This window comes from Diplotaxodon limnothrissa, linkage group LG5 (assembly GCF_057381915.1).
Source record: "Diplotaxodon limnothrissa isolate DT_005_m linkage group LG5, D_limnothrissa_male_GT1.1, whole genome shotgun sequence".
NCBI lineage: Eukaryota > Metazoa > Chordata > Actinopteri > Cichliformes > Cichlidae > Diplotaxodon > Diplotaxodon limnothrissa.
In genome coordinates this window covers 4,899,954-4,925,194 of record NC_140600.1, presented here as the reverse complement: position 1 = coordinate 4,925,194, position 25,241 = coordinate 4,899,954, and the positions used below count along the sequence as shown (strand labels likewise).

Below are 25,241 nucleotides of genomic sequence, written 5' to 3'. Positions count from 1 at the left end.
GTCTGCATGTGACGTCACGCTGCAGCTTACATGTTGGTTGTAGATGATCACTCCCTCCTCACAGGTGGGCTTGTGGGTACACGCATGCTGGTGGACGCACCAGTTACAGCCCCATCGGCTTAAAACACAACCGCGGCATCTGCACACAGACAGGATAGAAATTGCCTTAGCAACTGTACAAGCCTCTTTTCAAGATGAGAGGCAAACAGTGATGCAGGATTAGGAGCTATGAGAAGAACGGCTCTAATAGAAGCAGATCTAACTGTTGGAAGTCTCACAGATTGATCAACACGCACCAATCTGAGTGTGTGCGTGTAATTTATGACAACACAGGTTATTATTAACTCCTAAATACAATGAAAGTGTTATTTGGGATTTACACAACACTACAATCATTATAAGCCATATTTAGTGAAACAGGATGTACATGCTATTTCTTCTATGTACAAACTGAAACCCAGTACAACCTCTGACTGTAATTCTATTGTTTTTTGGCCATTCTCTACTTGTGTCTTTCATTATATGTCTTTCATAATGCATCTATGAGCCGCTGCTCATAGATGCATTATTCTGATATCTGATTGTTGTAGTTACTCTGTTGTTCTCACTGGTCATTTCTACCTGCACGACTCAATAATTTCAATAAAACTTGCCAATTGCCAAGTAAGCGAGCCTTACTTGGCAATTTCTAAAACCCAGGGTCACAGGCTTGAACAGGGGAATTAAAAAGAGGACAGTGAGTGGGCGGAAATACAGACACAGATATAATAACGAAGGGCGCAAGGTGAACTGATGGAGGGACAAAGAGTGACCCAGGTACTAAACAGAAAAGCACAGACTCTGATGGTGAGTGAGACTCGATTAAAGGGTCTGCATGAACAGCACAGATCAGGAGGAGACAGACAGAGAGCACAGCTGATAAATCATCGGCGATAACTCACGGCTGGCTGCCAGACAGCTGCTTAACGGCTGTGCAGTCGTAGAAGGTGAAATCCCTTGCCGTGACCGTGACGTTGCCAAAACGTAGAGACAAGGTGACTGTGACAAAATCTGACAAGAAAACACAGATAGGAGCACAGCCTGAGGAAAGAGAACATAACAAGTTTCTGCTCAGAGCGCAGCGCTGAGCGAGCACAGTAAGAAACATATTTGGTCAGGCTTACCGTCTCTGATCCACCGAGTCTCGAGAACGAGCTGCACAAGCCGAGGGAACATAGAGGCCTAATGAAACCTATGTGCACCATCCTTGGGGTGCACAAGGACGGTGACAAACACAAACACAGCAGCTTCCCTACAAATGTTCAGTTTGATGGATGTTTAAAACGGGGAGCAGTTGTGTACCACATCTACAGTATCTCCTCATAAAGAGCAGAAACTGCGATCAAAAGGACTCAAAGTCCTGACCTGAGCCGTTTCCTTAAACTAGTACAGAGTCTGTTTGGGGACTAGAGAGAAAAAACCCAGTTTGTGTCACCACTCGTTAAACTGTGTTTACTATACCTACTGAGATGTGTGTTCAAAGGCTTCCTTTAGAACTGCTCATTCAAATTACATACAGTAAGTGAGGGATTGAACTTATTTGGTTCAGCTTTGGAAAGGCAAGAACAAAATTAGCTCACTTAACCAGAAAAAAACAACAGACCACCTGAGACAGTAAATTAAGGAAGAGTCACAGACAACCTTTGTAGCCTTTAAGGGCCTGTTTGAGACTTGGCTGCAGATTTTCATCTTGTTAGGACTTGTTGTGATGAGGACACGGCAACTTTCAGCCAAAATAAGAACTGATCAAGAAAAAAAAAGTTAAACTCTGCCACGTTTGAAGCGGCTCCGACGAACAGCTGTTGAGAGAGACCAAGAACGGACATACGAGACTTCTTTGATCACTAGTAACAACATGCCACAGACTCCAAACACTCGATTACACCGATGTTGTGCCACAGCTCCCAGTTCAGTCTCTTGCAGTTTGAGGCTAATACACAATATTTATGGAGCAATTATCAGTGTATTTACAACAAAAATGTCAGAATATAACTGTAACCCGACTGATTCCTGGTGAGCCCTACACCCTGAGAACAACAACAAACATGGGAACCACACTCTACGTGAGAGTTTCTCTCATAACATGAATGTTTGGGTGAATGTGTTCTCTACAGAGGCTTCGGGTTTTCTTTTTTATTTACAGTCTCCTCATTACCACTGACTTACAAGCAGCCTTCACTGCACCAGACAGTCAGGAAACACAAAGCATGTATTTCAAAGCAAGCAGTCCGTGGATGAAACCGGTTTATGCTTTCAAATACAGATTACTCTCTGCTGTGTAAGATGGCCTAGAAAAAATGGATTTGGTTAGCCATTTTTTTCTAGGCCATTCACTGGCATAACAATTGAACTGTAAATGGCATGTCTGGTCTGGTCATGCAAATCCTCCAGGGTGCAGGCAAATCCTCCAATCACAAAGTTGAAACATGCAAACGAGTGAATAAACGCCAACAGCATCAGATCTGCAGGGAAAAACCCCCAATAGAAAACACTCACCTTGTCCTCGAAAAACCAAAGGCACCCTGCTGGTGTCGGGAGAACGGCAGGTGACCCCGGTCTCTGTGATGGTAGCAGGAGTGTGGCTGTCCTGGAAGTAGCAAGAGTACGACTCCCCGTTTTCTAACACTGGAAGTCTTGGGATGGACAGAGACACCTGAGAGAAATACAGAACTGTCATGAGCTGCTGACAGAATGTGGCACAGACCTGTGGCGTTTCAGGGTACAGTGAAGGTCATGCTGAGAGTAAGTGATTAAGCTGTCTGAACACATAAATCCTATCTGTTCTTTTGTAAACGTCCATGTGGAATAATTAGATTTGAAAACTAAATTGCACTCCCCGCTGATGGAGCATGAATCATACTGACAAAGGTTTGGTTTTATGTTTGGCTCCAGCTGCTGTGTTGCTTATTCACGTAATGTTTCTGCTCCTGTAGTACCGGGCGTCTCAAGGACAGGCAAAATTAATGCATTAGATACTGTAACAATAATGGATATCCCATGAATAGACCATCATAAATACAAAGAGGAGCTGCTAACTAAAACAAACCTCCTGTAAACCAGTAGATTTCTGTCAGTTCATCCCAGTGTCACTTGAACACAGCATGTACAGAGCTGCTGTGGTCCTTAGGATTGATTCTCAGTTTGAATCCATGTCCTGCCAGAACTGGTTGAATTTGGTTATTTTTTGTTATCCACTGGATCAGTGGGCTTTTTTCAGCTCGTGGATTCTTGTATCTCACAGAGTAGAAATGCTACACGAGGAGCCTGTTATAAAACTAGCTCCCTAATTGGTCAGTATTAAAAGGTGTACCATGTGTGAGCTGCCAGAAGAGAAAACGATCCTCACTGCCACTACTGTAGCTGTCAGGCTATCACACTACCAGCTATAGGTACATTTAACTCATGCAGCTCCATGTTACAATATTATTATTACATTAGTAATAAATAGTTATATTTCCATTTATATCCTCTGGAACTAGAAATCATTTAGAGCCAGGCAAACACAGGCTGATGGGAGAAACCACAGTGTGGATGTGTTTCTGTTGCCATCTTTCACGCAGATATTGTGCTATGCTAGGACATGACAGGACACAAGCCAGTCACTCTCTTCTTGATACCCTCACACTTAAACCCACTGACATCGTACCCACATGCCCAGGTACACCAAATGTAGCAGCTCAACTGATAAGGGATAACTTGGGAGTGTTTTGGTATGTGAGGAGACTATTATTACAGCCAGAGTGGGGATATCTACAGATTCTGTCATGAAGATTTTCTTCAGAGAAACTTCTAGGAACTTGATGTGGATGATCATGTGGAGTCAACAGAAACCACAATAAGAAATGTGGATCTGTAAACAAAGACCGTCATCCTCAAATCCGTTCTGTTTTGTTTTGCGTCTCGACTAAAGTGAAGACGTAGACCTACCATCTTGCTCTCCTCCCTGCTGAGATTGGAGGGGACGAGGTCCTGGACCACCAAACACTGCTGCTCCATGTCAAAACTCCACAACCATTGCCCTGGGTAGCTCCCACGAGCACACTGTGACTGCAACACACACCTGCAGGGAAAGCAGAGTTAATTATATTCACTGTTTTGCAAGCTGAAGCAAGGCTCCCTAACTCCATTACATATGTCAAAAACACAAGCAGAAGGCCAGTTTCTATCTAGAGTTAAACTAAACGTGGCTCAACCTGTTAGTAGTGGGAATGTACAGCGGCAGCACAAAAAGCAAAATTGCTCATCTTGTTCAAATAAGATTCAGTCCAGTAGTATTTTATTTAAATAGATAAATACTGAAGTAGTTAACGTGCAAACGCTTGTAGGGCAGGTGGTAAGGCAGAGCAAAGGAGAGAGCAGGGAAGGAGAGTCTGACAGAACAGAGAGAGGCACTTTAATCATATTCAGACACAATCCCACCGGAGCAAACCGACTTGGCGAAACACTTCAAAAACTAACAAGCTTGCCAGGAGGTTTCTTGTTTGCTACCATTTTCCTCACATGCTTGCACTGATCTTTATTTTAAGTAACACGAAATAATCTAGCTTATAATACATATCATGATGTAAAACCTGAGCAAACACTGTAAGAAAGTTTGCTTATCAAAGAAACTACGAAGGAAGTAAAACAACAAAGCTTTTCCCCCTTAATTTGTCTGGTATAATGTAGCCTCTAATGCTAGCTGATAGCTTTGCTTTTGCTTTAATTTAAGGTTCTTTTTTAAAGCCGTGTAATCCCACCGGCAACAATTGTTGCCGTTTTAACCCCCTATAACATTAGCAAAATTAAACATACTGTGTGTAGGCCAAGTCAGTAAGGAGTAAAATGCATGATCTCATTTTGCTGGGAAGAATTTGGGATTTAATGGATTCATTTAGACTTTTTCTGCATGTTGAAACTGCTAGAACTCATCTCTTACATCACAGTACAAAGTGACAAACGTGTGACCACTGTGGCTGCTGCTAAGGTAATTTAAACATTCTAAAAAAGAAAGAAGGAAAACACATTTCTGCACTTTTGGCATTTTCTTGGTTTATAATTATATTAATAAACAATAAAATGAATCAGTCTGAACTCCAAATAAATCTTGACTGTTGTATTTTATATTTAGTGTAGCCATAACTGCTGATATCGATCTCACCTTCCCTCCAGGACACACCAGCCACAGTAAGGGTCGTGGGCCAAGAGACAGGAGTGGCAGTCTGGATGCTGCTGACACTCAGCCACTGGCCTCTTCTGCAGCTGGAACCAGGACAACACAATCAAGTTCAGTCATGCAAACCATCCACACTAAGCTCCTAAAAGCTCCTGATTTTAAAAAAATAAAAAAATGAGAGAATAGGCAGCCCAGATTTCCCAGTGGTCATTAAAATAATCCCAAATACATGCCGCTTTAGCAAAAGAAGTGAGACTGGGTTAGACATGAGGTTTAAAATGATTTATCTGTAAAGAAATGAGGCTATAAGAGTTCAGTTACTGTGTGTGTACCATGTTATGGGTCATGATGAAGAGATGTTCCTGTTTCTGATCCAGGATGAGGTCTGAGCTGATGGCTGCATTCTGCTGTATGGGGGTCACAGAGTACTCCTCAACCTCACCGTTTGGCCCCAAGAACACCTGCAAACATAAATATGAACGATTAGATAACAGGTGAACCGGCTGCTGACATGAATATGCATCTCTTCACATGCTCAGTTTTAAAAAGGAAAGTGCAGTTATAATGAAAACATAAAAATAAACAGCTTATTTTCCCGTTTTATTCAGAGATGGAACTGCAAAATCCTTCAATTTAACCATTTGTCAAACTGGTAGCTCAAAATGGTCTTTTTAAGGTTGTTGATATTGAAAGGTACTCTGGATTTTTTGCAGTTAGTTGTAAATCTTTAAAACATGTAGCCCCTTTCATCCATCCATCCATCCGCTTCCGCTTATCCTTTTCAGGGTGGCGGGGGGCGCTGGAGCCTATCCCAGCTGTCATAGGGCGAAAGGCGGGGTACACCCTGGACAGGTCGCCAGTCTGTCGCAGGGCCAACACACAGAGACAGACAACCATTCACACTCACATTCACACCTAGTGGCAATTTGGATTAATCAATTAACCTATCCCCACAAGCTGCATGTCTTTGGACGGTGGGAGGAAGCCGGAGTACCTGGAGGGAACCCACGCAAACACGGGGAGAACATGCAAACTCCACACAGAAAGACCCCGGCCTGATGGTGGAATTGAACTCAGGACCTTCTTGCTGTGCGGCAACAGTGCTAACCACCGTGCCACCGTGCCCCTTTTCATTATTAGTAAAATATTTTTCTAAAGCTGCAGATTCAGAGGCCTTTTTTATTCCACACGTTCCAGTCAAAACCTGATAATTACATTACCCACACTGTAAATCAGCCATAGTTCTGATATTGTTGTACCTGCAGTGACAATCTGACTTCTTTCTGTTTACATCAGCAGTTCCTTTTCCCCCAACAGCTTCTGACTCAGACTCCTTTTATAGTTTCCCTTTGATTCAATGGAAGAACTCATTTAATGGAAGAAGCCTAATCCAGTTTAACAATTATATGAATCTAAATGGTTGTGATCAGGTATTAAATATATCAAGGCCCACACAACTGATGAGAAACTAAGGTCTGACAGACGACACTGACTCATTCACATAGTTAACAAGGTTGAGGAGGTCTCTGCAGTCCATCAGTGTGCGGGCTCTACGGCTGCTGTAATGTAGGTTAACACGAGTGCACAGCCTGACCAACTGCTCCACATCAGCAGTTTGACGTTATTTACAGCAGCCATCAGATCCATTCCACCCAGTGCCACAGTCACATATTTCAGTGTGAAAGGAACAGAACAACACCTCAGCTCAGATACTCCGTCGCTCAGTCTTTTTCGAAAAACAGCTTTAGATCATCTCTAAACAGTTGAACAGAGTCAATGAGGTTCTTTCCACAGTGTTCTCTTTACTGACACACTGGAGTCTCCAGGTTTGTTACGCTTTCTTTCATGAATCACATTTTCTACAATAACACGCATACAGCTTTAAACAACACTTAAACATAGCAGCCATCAGGTCTGAAACTGAAGCTGTGTGTTCTCACACACAACAGGAACAAGAAAGGAAACATTTTCACACGGGCCCCATCAGACCTCAGTGACCGGGACACTTGCCAGGTTTAACTTCTACTTCAACTGGGTGAGATATTTTCACCAGTTTAGAGCCGTCTGTAACTGGTCACCAGCAAGAAACTCTTACATCAGCAGGCTCTAGAGATTCAGAAATGATGTGGGTGGCAGTGGGTGGAACCTGTGAAAAACACCCCAGTGTGAGCTTGCCCATCTCTCAAACTGACTGACACCACATCAGAAGGCTGCGTTTTTTCAAAACTTTGCAGCAGTTTGCATATCACACTTAAACTACCAACACGACTTATCAAACCAAAGGTTAACTTATTTGTGTTGGGGTATTTTACAACCTTTGAGTGTGAACACATCAGATTTGTTCGATTTCAGTGTGTTTTGTTCAGTACTGAGTGAATGAATACTAGCTTTGATGTTTTTATATTTATTTATGCTAGAAAGTTTAGGAGGTGTTGGTACAGAGATCACACTGCTCACACTGTGACCAATGCACTGGTTGAAGAGCAGTACAGTTTCTGTGGGTGAAGACAGCATGTATGTAAACAAAGCTACAGTGCATATGTGAAAATGGCTTATGGCTACAAAGGTTTGTCCATCCACATATATTTAATCTGAATAATGAATGACAATCAATAAAGAAAAGACATTTTCTTGGCCGTTGAGGAAATCCAAGTTCCTGATCTGACAGAGAGCCTCTCAATTTCTTTGGAGATCTAACAGATCTAAAATGCAAATGAGACTGACTTTAATCCGAGCGTCTGAACAAAAACAGATCCCGTTTGGCACCCTAACACAGACAGTGTTTCTGTACAAACCACGTCTCAATTAGAAGATAATGCAGAGCTAAACCAACTCTGTTTATACCCTGCGATCATTTCTGTGCTTACACAGAGCAAAAGCTCGATTCCAAAAAAAGTTGGCATTCTGTACAAGATGTAAATAAAAACAGGATTCAGCTGTTTGGCAGATCTCACAAAGCCACATTTCATCAACAAAGAAACACAAAAAAACCAATCAAATCAAAAAAGTTTGGTATCTTGCAAAAGCTCTTAGCTCAGTTTGAATTTGATGGCAGAAAACTGTCTCAAAATAGTTGGAGTGGGGGCACCAACAGTGGTACTGAAAAGAAATGACTGGAAGCTCATTCAGTTCACTGGCAGGAACACGGCCGGGTATAAAAAGACCATCTTAGAGAGGCCAGACGGGCAAGGCTTCACCAATCAGGCCACATCTACAAGTATTTCCCATGATGCTGATGCTTGAGTTTGACTTTAGATTGTGACGCTCGCATTGGATGTGAAATGGATTTCAGTCCTTAACATTTCAATTTCATGTACTGCAAAAACAATTACGCAGTAGATGAAATTAAAAATCAGCAAATTTCAACGCACTTTGAGCACCTGCACCTAAAAACACTGTCATAGTATAAAGTCAGAATTTTGGCTGGCTTCAACAAACATACCAAAGATTTTCTCTGCATTTGGGAGTCACCACATCAGATCATCCACCACAATCGGACCCTCAGACCTTCAACCGATTCCACATGTTGGAATTTCCCCTTTTATTCATACAGTAAACACACACACATATACATATATATACATATATATACACATATATACACATATACATATACATATACATATACATACATATACATATACATATATATATATATATATATATATATATATACATATATATATATATATATATATATATATATATATCTATATATCTATGTATTTTGACCGTCTGTGGCTGCACAGACAAAGTGCTCATTAATGAAACTGACACTGTCTGCTGTCATGATCAATAACTCAATTCTGAATGAGGCTCTCTGTTTTGAAGTGCATGTGTCTGCCAGTCAGCGATGACAGTGCACAAAAGTGGAGCTCTCTAAGGTTTAGCTGGGTTAGTGTGACGTAATCGTACAGAAAACATGTTAATAGGCGTCATTGTGCCGTTTCTGCTTGTGCAGGGGGCCCTGACCACAAGTCACCATTCAGGAAAACCACACAAAGAGCCAACTGTGAGCAGACGAGCTCACGATCTACAAATTCCTCGTAACAAGGGAATTGCTGGGCCAACTGATCTTGTTGCTGAAGTTACGGTTTATCAAAATAAAAACATATTTTAGATCATTCTAACATAATTCTCTGCATCTTTTAGGCTTGCCAGCAACAAACACAAAGTCGGCGTCATTCCTTCAATCGCAGACTCTAATCTTGTTGCTTTTTCTGATGGTCGTTTGCGCCAACAACAAGAATCGTCTGTCTTTCCTTGTGTATTACCAAGTTTCAACCTGATCTCCCTCAGAACCCACAGCACTGGATGACTCAGGTACCTCTGAAATCCGACTGACAGCATGTCATCTCCACCGCGCTTCACACAATCTGGTCACTGAGCCGAAAGCTTACAGTTCATTCAATATGAACTGTGTCTGTATTTCTCATGTTTGGTACCCACTGTCACAGAGCTCTGACAAGAGTTCACAGGATTGTGCCAAATATCACACACATTTGCAGCTTTAACAGGTTTAATTAAACAGGGCCAATGAGCACAGAGGTGGACATTCAGCTTTAAGATGATTTTGTTTGCTTTCAGGCTGAATGCTGTATTTTTGTAGCATCAGTAACAACACTGCTCGACACACAACAAAAACCAGCTCATTTGGGCTTCTAGTAGATATAATCCATTTTGTCCCCCTGAATCTTTTAATGCAGCCATGTTAAGATGTACAACATACATAAAACAGGCAAACCAAGAAGTGGAGGGAGACCTCTACCAGGAAAGGCACATATCTCTGTCTCCAGATGCAGGAGGAAATTTTAAACTCAAAACGAGCATCTTTGAGGAAGAGGTTGGATTCTACAGCAACAAGGTTCAAAATCAAAAGTGTTTACGGACAGAAGTCATTCTCATGCTTTGCTATTTTAGAATGACACGGAGGTCCGGTTTATTAAATAATCAAATTCAAAACTTGTACACAGAGCTTAACAGTTTTATTAGACCACCACCCAGTGTAAGCTGTGTGCCACAGCTGCCCTAAATTAACAGTAATGGTGATTACCTAAATTGATTTTTACAGTTGACACCAGATATTTACATACACTTCAGAAAAAAATCTTTTTTTTCTTTACTGTCAAACATCAAATCAGTAATTTTTTGTTTTAGATTAATAAATATTAACACATTTGTTGTATTTGTGAAATGACAGAGTAAAGACAGAGAACATTGTTGTGTATTTTATTATTACTTTCACCAAAGTCAGAAGTATACACACACTAAGTTTATTAACTCCAGATTATTCCATAGAGGAAAAGGAGGGAACACCATCCTGACTGTGAAGCACGGGGGTGGCAGCATCCTGCAGACGGGACTGGTGCACTTCACAAAATACATCATCAGCCAGGAAGTTGAAGGAAGCTTGGGTGCAAATGTGTTTTCCAAATGAACAATGACCCCAAGCATACCTCCAAATTAGTTACAAATGTCTTAAGGACGACAAAGTCAAGCTGCTGAAGTAGTGTGGGCAGCACTGAAAAGGCAAGAAGGCCTACAAACCTGACCCAGTTACACCAGTTCTGTCGAGAGGAGTGGGCCAAGATCCCAGCAAACTGCTGTAGAAAGCTTGTGGAAGGATAAGGGAAACCGTTTTGGGGCAATTCTCTCAAATACAAAGGAAAGTAATAAAAAATAAATTTTTTCTCTCCTTATTCTGACATGTCACAAAGACAAAAAAAAAGTGAATATTTATGGATCTGAAACAAAAAGTTTACTCCAATTTGATGTTTGACGGTAAAGGAAAAAAAGTTTGTGTAAATATCTGGTTTCAACTGTATGTTTCTGTAAAGGTTAATCCACCAGCACAAGCTCTTTAATCAAAATGATATTTTTAAGGCTAAAAAATTATCATGAATTTTAATTTAGTATTTACAAAAAGCAGAAAATAGTTAATAACATCATCATTATTTTTTTAACCACATTAAATTTATTAACTTTAATTATTAAACAAAAAATAGTTTCAGTGGCTAAAAGTGATATTAGTAAAGTCCAGTTACCGGCTCACATTTGCATTTAAAAAGGTGAACTCTTAGGTTTAAATAAACAGCATTAAGCAAGAGAGGAAAGATTATAAACAAATTCTCTTATGGAGCAGTGTGGTATTAAAAACACAGAAGCACATTCATTCTCAATAATGAAAGTATCAGTGGATGGATTAGGTGTTTTTCATACTGTTTATTTTTCTGCACTGGTCTCATGTTTCAGCACACTGTTAAAAAGGTAAGACTGCTGCTAGAAACCCAACTCCACCGCCAGCAGGATGATGTTGTAGAGATTACTCCGGGTGTACCAAGTGTAGCCCGTCTGTCTGTAAACACAAAGATTTCAGACCTGACAGCAGAGAGCAGCCAGTGTCTGGAGGTGAACAGAGGGAAGACTTGAGCTCAATGTTTGCTGAGCTGATCTCTGCATATGTACACTACAGTTAATTAGGGCTGCCACGATTTGTCGACTAGTCACGATTACGTCAACTATCAAAATCGTCGACGACTGATTTAATAGTCGACGCGTCGTTTGAAGCTTTGTAAGATCCCAAAGGACGCAGGAATGAGTAGCAGGATTTAAGAGTGTAATAACGGACTGAAACAGAAGATGGCAGCACTGCATGTACAAGGATGCCAGCTACCGTTAAACCCCGAAGAAGAAGAAGAAGAAGAAGAAGCAGCTGTGTCCCAGAATTCATAGCGCGGCCCAGCGCAGTTTCCAACAATGGCGGCAGCTAGTTAGTTTTAATGTTACTCTTATTATTCTTTCTGGGTCACAAAATAAACGTTTAACATATTTTCAGGCGAGAATGTAGCTGTGTAAACCTCAAATATCTGCTCAGTTTATCAGGACACCACATATTTTCAAAAGCGCTCCGACGTTTTCGGAGACATCTGTTACCCACTAGCTCGTTAGCGAGCCGGGGGCTAGGCTCACTAGCGCCGTGAGAACACCGGACTCCCCGCAAATCGTTTTCAAACCCACCGCTGTCTTTCGCTACTCAGGTTAAATATATATGAGTCACTTAGATAACTTAAAATGTTATTGTTTGGCTTTTTTTTTTAGTATTTTATTTGTTCCTGAGTAAATCAGTTTGTCTGAGATTAAAGTTATAGTTTTTGCACAGCTGAATAAACGTCAAGCAGACAGCTGATTATCAGAAGTGTGAGATGCTCCAGAATATACTCCAGTGTCCTGTTATATTTTAGATAGCAAGGAGTTTATTAAACTTCACCGAAACAATTGCAAATTTCATTAAAATTTAATAAACTATCATCTTGTCTTTATTTTTAGTTAGCACAGACCTTAAACACTTAAAGCTGTAAGCTAATGATAGTTATATAAGAGCAGATGCTGCTGGTGCAATAAGCTGTAGTTTTACGTCTAATGGATGATGATCTGATTAGTCGACTAATCGCAAAAATAATCGGTGACTAGTCGACTATCAAAATAATCGTTTGTGGCAGCCCTACAGTTAATACACCCAGCATGTTACTACGGTTCAGGGTTTGAACTCAAAATAACAAGCACAAAAGAACGTTCCACCACAATCTGTGCAGAACATCAAAGTTGGCACAAAATGCTCTTTCTTAAGACCAGAATCCAAGCGCAACCTGTCTGTGCATGTCCTGAAACACGATGAGCCATGTTACCTTGTGTAAGTTCCCTTTGGAGTCTCCCAGGAAGGCGATGGTATGTCCCACTCTGCTGCTGACAGCCACAGCAGTAAGACGGGCAGAAGGGCTGTCTAATATGGTTTCTACTTCCACAGGAATCCGGCTGGCCATGGGGCTGGGGGTGTGGTCGGAGCCGCAGGGGTAGGCATCCAGGGTATTCTAACAGTGGGGGAACAGGAGAGAAAATCCGTTTGCAGTCCGTGTTACGTTCAAGCAAAACACAAATAAAGAACAAATTAAATGTAAACTCCTCAGTTAGTGTTGTGCACAAAGAAGCCCTCGGGTGAGTTGTTATTAAGCCAGTAGCCAAAAATATAACAGCAGCGCTCCTACTGCAGTAAAATCACAGCAGGATGTATTGTGAAAGGGCTGGGGTTTGGGAACAAACTAAAACTATAACACAATATTTGCTTTTTCTCCACAGTGTAGCTCTGGCGAGAGTCCTCGCTCTGTCTGCAGGGCAGTTGTTTTTTGTTCCAGGCCATTTGTTTTTCCACAAGAATGTTACATCGGGGTCATTGCTTCATCACTGGTTGTCCTAACAGTAGGAAATAGAGGGGATGAACCTGAGCCCGGCCTGTCGAGCGCTACTTGTTTTGATGGACTGCGTGTTGTTGGCTGGTGTGGTGTTATGAATAGATTCCTTTTTTGGCTTCATCCTAAGAGAAGCTCAGTAAAAACATGTTTTCAGATGTAACCACTGCACACAGCTTTGAGCCTGACTGTGAACATGTCGCTGACCATATGGGGAGCTTCACAGAGGACTGATTAAGCTAATTAAGGGCCTGCTTTGTCCACATCGGGAGAACCGAGGCATTAGGGGAAAACAAACAAAGAACACTGCATGCTAAGAATAGAGTTCTAAAGTTATGACACCCAGTCTAGGAACATGCCCTGGATGCTTGCATGCGACCTGCTGGTTTGGCTGACGAGTGCTGTGCACACTAGATCATCCGGACTTTTAGCCATAAATTATATGGACAGTAAAAGCACAAGAGAGTAACCATAAGGTCAAAAGACCACTTGAAGTGCATTCCAGCCACTAATGTCAGGCATGAGTCACAAATCCTGATCAGCATTAAAAAAAAAATCCGTTTCCAGTGGTTCAGAGCTGGTGTGAGACTCTGTCACTGCTACAGATGGAGCATTTGTGGCAAACAGTGAACGGGGATGATTTGCGTGCCAGATTTGACATCCTCATCATATCACGTCTCTTTTCAGCTCCAGATGCCTCCCTACTGTTCGCCTATAACCATCTGCTTTGCTATGATTTACCTGGACTCAAAAACATCTCTCTGTCACACTATGTGCCTGTATCCCTTAATCTTGTTCTCTCTCTCGTCTTTCTTTATCCCTCTTTGTCAGGCCTTGTTAAACACTACCAACTCCACCCCACTAAGTACAGCTAATGCCTCAATCGATCCTCCCTGACCAGTAATTGTATTAAACTGCACCACCTGCTATAGATTCTCCCCTCAAGACAATCGGCTGTGTGGCTGCACGGGTTTCTCACATCTACTGCAAACGAGAGAACGATAACAGAGGGATGTCAAGCATTCTGTCCAAATTCAGTGTTCACAAGGATACATACAAAAAGTCAGCTGGATTTAAGAGGTCTAATTCGATACCGTCTCTTAGAAAGAAATTACATTAAATTTCAACTCCTGTCTTGTATAGAGATCCCTCTCTTGGAAGAGGACTGCTGTGCACAGATGCACTAACATTAGCTTTCACTCAGGAGAGTCATCACTAGAGTACAACAACATGTTCTTCTGCAAACAGAATGATGAAAACAAGGTGAGTGATGGTGCACTGCGTATTAGCTTTCACAGTTAATGGTTTACTGTGTTCACTTTCAGTTTGTGTGAACATTTCCATTCACAGGAAAGAAAATAGTCCAGGAACAAGGAAGGTCTTCATAACCACAAATTACATTTTTACACAATATAATGAAAGGCTATCATTATTCTTGTAGGCAGTAATTTTTCCTTTTAGCAACACCCTCTCAGACACAAACCTACAATTACACAGTGACGCGGGAGCGGAGCTCCGTCACTGAACGCTGACCACTGAGCAGCTTCACAGAAGAAACTCACTTCCTAATGCAAGTTTCACAATATCTGCACAACAAGCAAAGCAAGCAGTTTACAAGCAAAGTGCGAGCAGAAATAGCAAGCGTTTCACCCTAATTTTGTGTCTTAAATAAAACCATACGACATTAAGTAGCTGAACAAAAACCAGCTGATTCAACAGGTGAGCTCACCTCTGGCAGATTGGCACAGTTGGATTTGACGTCATATTCAATGTAGGCTGCCTCCACTCCTGCTTCTTTACCCATCTGTGTATAGCAAAAGTCTCTGGTGGAGTTGATCCTGCGGTCTACATCTTCAAGGTTAAACACGCAAAGAGCCGACTCCTCACTGGGCCGAGTTGAAGCCAAACGAGTGGAGAAAACACCAACTAGAGTCTCTGAACCCCGGCCCCCTACGTCTTCTTTGGACACGCCCAGCTGGACAGCTTGCAAGAGATTGTAAATTTTACCCGTCCTTGAACGACATGTCAGCGGTACTTCCACATAGGAGTAATAGGCCTGATCATCCAAACACACGCGAGAGATGTAGGTACGGTACTCGCGCGATGGCGACTTTAGGTCCCTTCTGTAGAAAAGGAAGTACACGTGCTGACGGTGGGCGAACGAGGCAACAAAATTATGATCATACTCTGAGAGGCGGCCAGCCACGGCCAACTTGGCAGTCTCTTCGTAGGAAAAGATGGGATCCTGGGCAAGGTTTCGCGTGGAAATAGGCGGATGGCTGCTGGTGTAACCCCGACCCACAAACAAAACAGGCTGCTTGTCAGGATGAGAGCGAACCACAAGCCCAACAGTACTAACATTAGGGTGATTAGCCGCTACGTACTGAGTATCAACCGGCCTCTCTGTGGAAAAAAGCACTTGATCCACAGAATCCAGGCTACGCTTCTGGCAAATTCCTTGGTTGACACTACCGCAGGTTATAAGTTCCATAGAGTAAGGATTGACCAACAAGAGCTTGTTGTGGTTGCTAGTTTCTCGGGCCTGAGGACAGTTGGTCTCAGTTACAGGAGGTAAGCAATCCCGGCTGTCTGTAACGGGGCCTGTGTCATCCTGTAGCTCAGGTTGGAGGAAGGGATCCAACTGGAACAGGCGATTTCGGGCCCCGACGTAGACCCGACCCACGTTGTGGTCAGGATGCAGGGCCAGGTGCTCAAACAGAGTGTCATTTCGGATAAACGTAGGATAAAAATTGGATGGGAATGAGTCTGATCCTTGGACAGTGCCTATAGGAAATAAAATTAAGGGACAGCCAGTGGCCAGCAGCAGGAGAGAAAGCAGCGTTTTGACTGCTGACAATGAAAGACGCACCATCCCCAGAGGCATGGCGGCAGAGCTGAGGGAAAGAACAAAACACAGGATGTCAAAGAATTTTCCAGACACAGAAGTTATATCATGGATTCACACATAACAGAACTTACTTTAGAAACCATCCACCCATCTATTTTTAATCTCTTTTTGACAACACAATTATGATTTGAAACACAAGACCTTACTGAACTTTAATGTTTAGCGGTATATACAGTGGGGCAAAAAAGTATTTAGTCAGCCACCGATTGTGCAAGTTCCCCCACCTAAAATGATGACAGAGGTCAGTAATTTGCACCAGAGGTACACTTCAACTGTGAGAGACAGAATGTGAAAAAAAAATCCATGAATCCACATGGTAGGATTTGTAAAGAATTTATTGGTAAATCAGGGTGGAAAATAAGTATTTGGTCAATAACAAAAATACAACTCAATACTTTGTAACATAACCTTTGTTGGCAATAACAGAGGTCAAACGTTTACTATAGGTCTTTACCAGGTTTGCACACACAGTAGCTGGTATTTTGGCCCATTCCTCCATGCAGATCTTCTCGAGAGCAGTGATGTTTTGGGGCTGTCGCCGAGCAACACGGACTTTCAACTCCCGCCACAGATTTTCTATGGGGTTGAGGTCTGGAGACTGGCTAGGCCACTCCAGGACTTTCAAATGCTTCTTACGGAGCCACTCCTTTGTTGCCCGGGCGGTGTGTTTTGGATCATTGTCATGTTGGAAGACCCAGCCTCGTTTCATCTTCAAAGTTCTCACTGATGGAAGGAGGTTTTGGCTCAAAATCTCACGATACATGGCCCCATTCATTCTGTCCTTAACACGGATCAGTCGTCCTGTCCCCTTGGCAGAAAAACAGATCCATAGCATGATGTTTCCACCCCCATGCTTCACAGTAGGTATGGTGTTCTTGGGATGCAACTCAGTGTTCTTCTTCCTCCAAACACGACGAGTTGAGTTTATACCAAAAAGTTCTACTTTGGTTTCATCTGACCACATGACATTCTCCCAATCCTCTGCTGTATCATCCATGTGCTCTCTGGCAAACTTCAGACGGGCCTGGACATGCACTGGCTTCAGCAGCGGAACACGTCTGGCACTGCGGGATTTGATTCCCTGCCGTTGTAGTGTGTTACTGATGGTGACCTTTGTTACTTTGGTCCCAGCTCTCTGCAGGTCATTCACCAGGTCCCCCCGTGTGGTTCTGGGATCTTTGCTCACCGTTCTCATGATCATTTTGACCCCACGGGATGAGATCTTGCGTGGAGCCCCAGATCGAGGGAGATTATCAGTGGTCTTGTATGTCTTCCATTTTCTGATGATTGCTCCCACAGTTGATTTTTTCACACCAAGCTGCTTGCCTATTGTAGATTCACTCTTCCCAGTCTGGTGCAGGTCTACAATACTTTTCCTGGTGTCCTTCGAAAGCTCTTTGGTCTTGGCCATGGCGGAGTTTGGAGTCTGACCGTTTGAGGCTGTGGACAGGTGTCTTTTATACAGATGATGAGTTCAAACAGGTGCCATTCATACAGGTAACGAGTGGGGGACAGAAAAGCTTCTTACAGAAGATGTTACAGGTCTGTGAGAGCCAGAGATTTTCCTTGTTTGAGGTGACCAAATACTTATTTTCCACCCTAATTTACGAATAAATTCTTTACAAATCCTACCATGTGGATTCATGGATTTTTTTTTCACATTCTGTCTCTCACAGTTGAAGTGTACCTCTGGTGCAAATTACTGACCTCTGTCATCATTTTAAGTGGGGGAACTTGCACAATCGGTGGCTGACTAAATACTTTTTTGCCCCACTATATATTAATATTAATCATGACCAAAATAATGAGGTGAGCATACGAACAAGTAATCCTCCTCTAAACACTTCTACTCTTGAGTCTGTACGATGTAAATAAAAGGGCTGGCTATGCTCTAGTTGTCCTTTATTTGCAAAGGACAACAAATCAGAAAAAAGTTTTCTCAACATGACAGTGAAAAACATCTTTAGGCAGATGAGCTCAAAGACTCAAGACCAACATAGATAAAGATCATTTTTGAATTGTGAATCATGCAAAGCTACTGTAGTGGAGCCCAATTATAAAACATCTCATGATGAGCTCTCTCAAGACCTTTGCAACCTTATTCTTGTAAAACATACTGATGGGATTTGTTACAGAAGAATTTCTAAACTGCTGAAGGTACCAGTGAGCATTGTTGAGGCCATAATCCGGAGAAGCCGGCCGCGACCAGGTGCTCCCCGTAAAATTTCAAACCGAAGAGTGAAAAGAATTACCAGAAGAGTCATCCAGTACGTTTTCCCCTGTGTCATTTCTCATAATTACACATAATTTATGGACACCTATGGTTTGATGTCTTTGCATGTGTGGATTGGACGTGTGGTTAGGGCTGGACCAGGTGACCCTGAATCCTCCCTTAGTTATGCTGCAATAGCTGTAGGCTGCTGGGGGATTCCCATGATGCATTGAGTATTTCTTCTTCAGTCATCTTTCTCACTCACTATGTATTAATAGACCTCTCTGCACTGAATCATACTTGTTATTAATCTCTGTCTCTCTTCCACAGCATGTCTTCATCCTGTCTTCCTCCTCTCTCCCTAACCAGTCGCAGCAGATGGCCCCGCCCCTCCCTGAGCCTGGTTCTGCCAGATGTTTCTTCCTGTTAAAAGGGAGTTTTTCCTTCCCACTGTTGCCAAAGTGCTGCTCATAGGGGGTCATATGATTGTTGGGTTTTTCTCTGAATGTATTATTGTAGGATCTACCTTACAATATAAAGCACCTTGAGGCGACTGTTGTTGTGATTTGGCGCTGTAGAAATAAAACTGAATTGAATTGAAATTAGCAGAGCGATGAACCAATCAGCACCGTCTCCCAAGAATCTTCTTGGTTCAAACCCAAAGTGGGCCCTTTTTGTGGAGAGTTCCCTCTCTGCCTGCGTTGGTTTCCTACAGGTACTACAGGTTCCTCCCCCAACCCAAGGTCTGTGGTCTGTTAGGTTACATATGTGTTAGGCTAACTGGTAACTCTAAACTGAAAACGGACGTCAGATAAACTAAAGTATGGCGAATAAAGCACTCTATGAATGTATGCTTAAATATGGCTCGTTTCTGAAGTGCTTTAAATGGTCAATAAGACTAAAAAAATTTTTTCTATAACTAGTTCATAACTAGCTAATGCAAGACTATTTCTCTGTCCTCCTAATGGGGTCATTGACTCCTTTTATTTTCAGGTAATTGTGTTATTAACGTTGACATGACACAGCCAAGAGAAATTATAGATATGCTATAGTCGAAACAGGCAAAGCTTGCTCTCTTGTATCACCTGTGTGATCACGGAGGAGGAGCAGTGATCAACATCAGTTTTGTCCACTAACATCATTTAACTTCTGTCTCAAAATGACTGAGGCAGGACATGAAATGAAACAACGGGGGAAAAATAAACAAACACAAAAGGCTGCTTCAGAGCACATAGTGTAGATGAAATCTAAATTAATAATTCTTGTGCCACCCTTGACGCCAAAACTTGCAATCAAGAATTTGTGATCATTTGCAACGAGTCTTTCGCATCTTTGAAGCAAGTCTGGCCCCCTTTAAACTGCAGGATTGTTTTAACTTCACTGGAGGGCTTGAGAGCATCAACAGCCTGTCTGAGGTCATGCGAACACACTTCAATCAGATTTCAGTCTGGACTATGCCAGTTCACAGCCATTCAGAGGTGCCCTGCTACTGGTCTTCCTCTTGTCCTGGTGCATAATTAAGTGAGCCTGAGCTTCAGCCACAAACTTATGGCCGGGCATTTTCCTTCAGGATTTTCTGGTAGAGAGATTCATGGTTCCAGTTACACCAAGTCAAACTGACAGGCCCCCGTTTGACTGCTCATATGATGTTGTTTTTATGGAATGCTTCTGTCTTGTCAGGCCACAGAATATTTCCCAAAACACTTGGGTGATCGTCAAGATATTTCTGGAAAACATGAGATGAGACTTTGCGTGTCTTGGATCTCTCCCACGAATGCCATTTTTGCGCAGTCACTTTCTTGCATTCATGATTGTTGAATCATAAACTGAGGAGTTGTTTAGATGCTGTTCTAGAGTCTTGACGTTTTCACACCTAGGCTCAGGCGATTAGAGGATCATCAGGGGTCTTTTTTTCCCCTCTTTGGGGAGGAAACTCCCACTAGGTTTAAATCTGGGACTCCCCACCATTTGACCTTAGAACTAAAGAAGCTTCTCGGATGAGAGGTGAAACATCTTCAAGCAACTTAAAGAAGTCCAGACGCTTTTCAGTGCAAGCTCCTTTGACTATGATGACCTGGATGACTGAGAACCTTCACAGACACGCCCACTTAAAATCAATCCTTTGATTTTCTGGAAAATCGACAGTGCCCCTCATGTATGAACTCTGGTTGTGTTTACTGACCTCGAAACGATTTTATGTGGTGCACGGCGCTCGAAAATCTGTCAAAAAAAATGTTTTATTACGACTTTCGTAAGCTACGAAGCTGATGGATTGTGGGAGCATTATGGCATTACGGCTCTCGTAGGCAGCCTCGCGGAGTGATACGCACTGTGCTTCAACATAATATTACTGTATTGTGTGTGTGTGTGTAACCTCTTGAGTTTTGTGGATATTAAACATGGTTATGCTGAGGATATGTCGGCTGAAGAACCACTGTCCAGTTTATACAGTTCACTGTATATGTGTCAAGACTACACATGTAATTGTATTAGTCTAGTTAGTAGTCCTAACTACTAATTCTAACCTATATTAAATGCTGCTGTATGTAAGCCTTGTTTGTATGGAAACCTGTTCATTCCACCATGTAAGGGCAACTCATAAAACTCACTGTTACATAAGAAGACACTGTGTCTATTTTTGGACTTTATGACCATCTCATTAAGTTTGATTATTTCAAACAGAAGGACTACTAGAAATAAACCATAGGACACATCAGCTTCTCACCATTTGTTTCCAGTGGTGTTTTATAGAGGCATCTCACCTCTTGACCTCCCAGCAGCTTGGGTTTAAACACACATAGTTCTGGATACAACCTGCAACACAAAGCAAACAGAAGATATATCATTATTCTCTATTCTTAGACAGTGAGACAAGCGGAGCGACGACACATCTAAAAGGATATTAATGCAGGCCAATGAAGCATGTGTGTTTGCCTCTAGGGCTCCAGCACCTAGTATTTTTGAGTACCACCACAGTCCAAAGAATGCTGTGGGAAGCTCATTTTCATTGAAATTCCAGTCAGACCCGTATCTGACAGACTACATCCGTTTTTGTGTGTTTAAAATAAAACCAAAATCAGAAAAAACTACATAAAAACCTTGCAGTAGGGGCCAAGTCAAGTGATGCCAGTCCAAGAGTGGTTCTCAGTGTCACACACTTTCCCAGTACTCAATCCTCTCTTATTGCTAGGATACAAGGTACAAAACCTTCCAAGTCTCTGCCAGAAAAACAAGTTGGTAGGAGGTAAAACAGGACTGCATGGACTGTTTATACACCACAAACCCTCATTTCTACCTCAAGTCTACAGCGTTTACTCAGTTATAATTGTTAAATGACATTGAAAGCTCGACTTTCTTCTTCATACAGTATATGGCTGCTCATTACCTCTCCTCCTCCACAGCCTGCCCGCACTCCACTGCTGGCACAGATTTATCTCTTACGAGTTCAGGCTTATCCAAAAGGGAGATTGGGAAAAAGACGCTATTCATGCCACTGAAGAGGCTGAACTTCAACCAGTGTACGTACACACACACACACACACACACACACACACACACACACACCTTTTCCCCTGCCAGATTAAGAGCATTAGAAAGCTTGCTTTGTTGGTGGAAATCTCCTATATATGGGAATGAGGGTAAAGGTCTGGTAAGAGGCCAAGGACAGTATCATCATTATCATTGCTGTTGTTATTATTATTATTAATACTAATACTAATAATAATAATAATAACAATAATAGCATTATTATTATCATCATCATCATCATAATGGATACTTTATATCACACATTATATACACATGTTACCAAATGTCAATTCTCATCCAAATGTTTCTGATTTTTCCATCCAACAACATGCATCTTCCTGCACAGCCAATGAGGTCAAGCACGCAGATTCATTTGGTGACTGAGCTGGGAATGATCACATATAAACCTAAACACAGGCTCCTTTGACCCCTGAGGGTGGGGGAAGCTAGTGTTTATATCTTATTTATAAAGCTGCAGCTCCCTGGTGGAAAAGTTCCCTGTGAGGATTATACTTGGGAAGCAGTTACGAGCCTAACAGAGCAGAGGCAGAAATGACTGGCACATTCATTTATAAAAGAATTTTTCCAAAAAATATAGAGTGGCTTTCTTTTTCCAGGATTACCAAGTTAAACTAACATTACTGTAACAGCGCTAGAATTAAGGGATGTGTTCTCTAACCCTTCGACTTTGCAGGCCCCAGTTAGCAATCTACTATTTTCACAAAGCTGCAAAACAAAAAGCCAAAAGCACACTAAACTGGACCACTGTGACACTTACAGAAATGTAGAAAAGGTTTCCCATTCCTGCATCAAATAATCCAATCAGACTCAACTTCAAAGTTTCAGACACCTGAGAACTAGAAAATGGACTCCTGATTCAATTCCCCTACATTTGGACTCGGAGTGGAAGCCTTCTAACTTCAGCACGCCTTGGGCATCCGCCAGATGTAAGAGCGAAGAAATATGTGCCTGTAATTGCTTTTATCTAAATGTTCTTTTATGTAATGGACTCCAGTCTTGTTCTAGTCTCCTCACTCAGTAGCAATAAAATATGCACTTTTCCAGCAGTTATGAAAGATGCAGGCACCCAAAGACATTTGGAAATACAATAAAGCTAGAAAAAGACACTTTAAGCTTTACACCCAGAATATACACTAATACAATGACCCCATCATTAAAGCCTCGCTACACTGGAACTAAGACCAGTAGGTCAATGGCTATCTCACTAGTGTCTAATTAAAAGTGCTTTGAGTGCTCAGGTAGATCAGAAAAGTGCAACTTAAGAACCAGTCCATTCACCATTCAGAAAGTTCACCAACAAGTCGTCCCAGTACTTCCTGTCTACTGTACAAAACTATTAACAAAAACAAAAGAAACCCCAACATAAAACACACAAGTACCAAAGCAGACTTTGTGGAGATGAGCCCAATTATGGCTTTTATGACAGATTTCCCCAAACAGTAGAACTGAAGCCATTTCCTGTATGTTATGCTTTTATTATATTTTAGTTTACTAAAAAACTTCTTCCACGCTTAGTTTTTAGGTTTTATTTCAGTTCACTATAATAGTTTGGTTCATATGCAAATTGTCTGAGTACACTGTTCTGCAGTGTAGTAGTGTTGAATGATTGCAGTGTCAGTGGGGATCCATAAACCACAAATGGCTCCAAACAAGCAGCTTCCCACAGAGCTAAGAGACCATGACTACACTGAATATGATGAGCGTCCAAAGACAGCGCAAGCAAAAGGGACAGATTTAGTGTAAATGTGCAAAAAAAAATAAATAGTAAGGTAAATGTACTAATATATTGTTAAGGTCATGATAGTAGTGGGTGCTGAAGCAGATGAATGGGACCAGCAGGACAGATTCCCTGTAGCACAAACCACGCCTGCCAGACTCCACAGCACCACAGAGCATTAAACTGAGCCATCATCTGCTTCACCGAGTCCATCTTTTCATTCATTCTCAACTCAGTTATCCTGTTATACTCAGTTATTCTGAAGGAGACGGATGAGAGCAACAGCAGAGCAGGGCACAGAGTATATCTGAAGTGAAAAAGCTGGCCCAGGGCTACAGAAGGACAATCGTAAAATTGCGAGGAAGGGGGTGAGGAAAAGAGGAAGGGGATACAACGAGAGAAAAAAAGACCAGAAACGAGTGCAGACAAGCCTCAGTGCTCACTGAGAACTGATGGAATGTGACTAATGATAATAAGCCAGAGAAAGAATGAGAGGGGGCAAGAGGGGAGTGAAGCTAGAGGATGAGGTGACCATTAATTACAGCGACCATCCATAATGACCCATTCATTCACAGAACAAGGGGGAGGGAAATAAAGCAAGTTTCTAATTAGTGACATGATTTAGAGAATAAACACAACCAAGCAGGAGCACAAACACATGCCTATAATGAGAACTTCTTCCTACTACGCTTTAAACAAAACAAACACTCACTCCAAAAATCTCTACACCAACAAACAGCATTTACAAAGGATGCTTTAAAGTAACAAACTCATTTACATCGTGACCACATAAAGGCCACTTTGATCTTAAGTGGGCGGGACTGACTGTAAAGCTTGATTACACATTTACACTGCATCTCACATTACACAACACAACTTTTGGGTTAATCCATAGAAAATGTCTCTTGTGCGACCAGTTACCGGCTGTAAACCATTTCTCAATTAAATCATTTCATTTACTTGTTGAAGTGTGAAACACCACAGCAGTTCTTTGTTTTCTTTTCTTTTTAAAAAAAAAAACAACATTTTTTGTTAAACTGCATTTTCACACATTTTAAAGTCCCAATTTATGCCATTGTCTAAAAGCAGCCCGCTGGGCCAGATTGGAGTGTTTGCCGTGCCGATTCTGGCCCCTAGCCTTATGTTTGACACCCCTGGTTTGAAGTCTGTGAGAGCTGACACACGTTGGCTGTCCAACATCCTCCTCTTCTTTGTTTCACTAGGTCACCAGTGTTACTGCTTTGCTACACGAGTGGTATAAACAACATTAATACACCTACGCCTCACAGCAAGAAGGTCCAGTGTTCTAATCCACCATCCGGGGAGTTTGCATGTTCTCCGTGCGTCTGTGTGGGATCTCTATGCTTCCTCCCATGACCCAAAGACATGTAGTTAGCGGGGTTACATTGATTGGTGAT

General features: G+C 42.0%; 1 protein-coding gene across 1 annotated transcript in view; it reads right to left on the bottom strand.

Moving 5' to 3' along the window:
* Positions 1–25,241, bottom strand: part of plxnb1b (plexin b1b) — a 97,380-nt gene that overhangs the window by 17,016 nt on the left and 55,123 nt on the right. Inside the window, exons 2-10 of the mRNA XM_085352961.1 lie at positions 21,283–21,371; positions 15,167–16,331; positions 12,880–13,062; positions 5,527–5,655; positions 5,180–5,280; positions 3,967–4,099; positions 2,536–2,692; positions 942–1,050; positions 31–139 (exon numbers count right to left, since the gene is read on the bottom strand). Coding sequence (XP_085209087.1) covers positions 31–139; positions 942–1,050; positions 2,536–2,692; positions 3,967–4,099; positions 5,180–5,280; positions 5,527–5,655; positions 12,880–13,062; positions 15,167–16,321 — 2,076 coding nt within the window. The 5' untranslated portion in view covers positions 16,322–16,331; positions 21,283–21,371. The remainder of the gene's footprint in view (positions 1–30; positions 140–941; positions 1,051–2,535; positions 2,693–3,966; positions 4,100–5,179; positions 5,281–5,526; positions 5,656–12,879; positions 13,063–15,166; positions 16,332–21,282; positions 21,372–25,241) is intronic.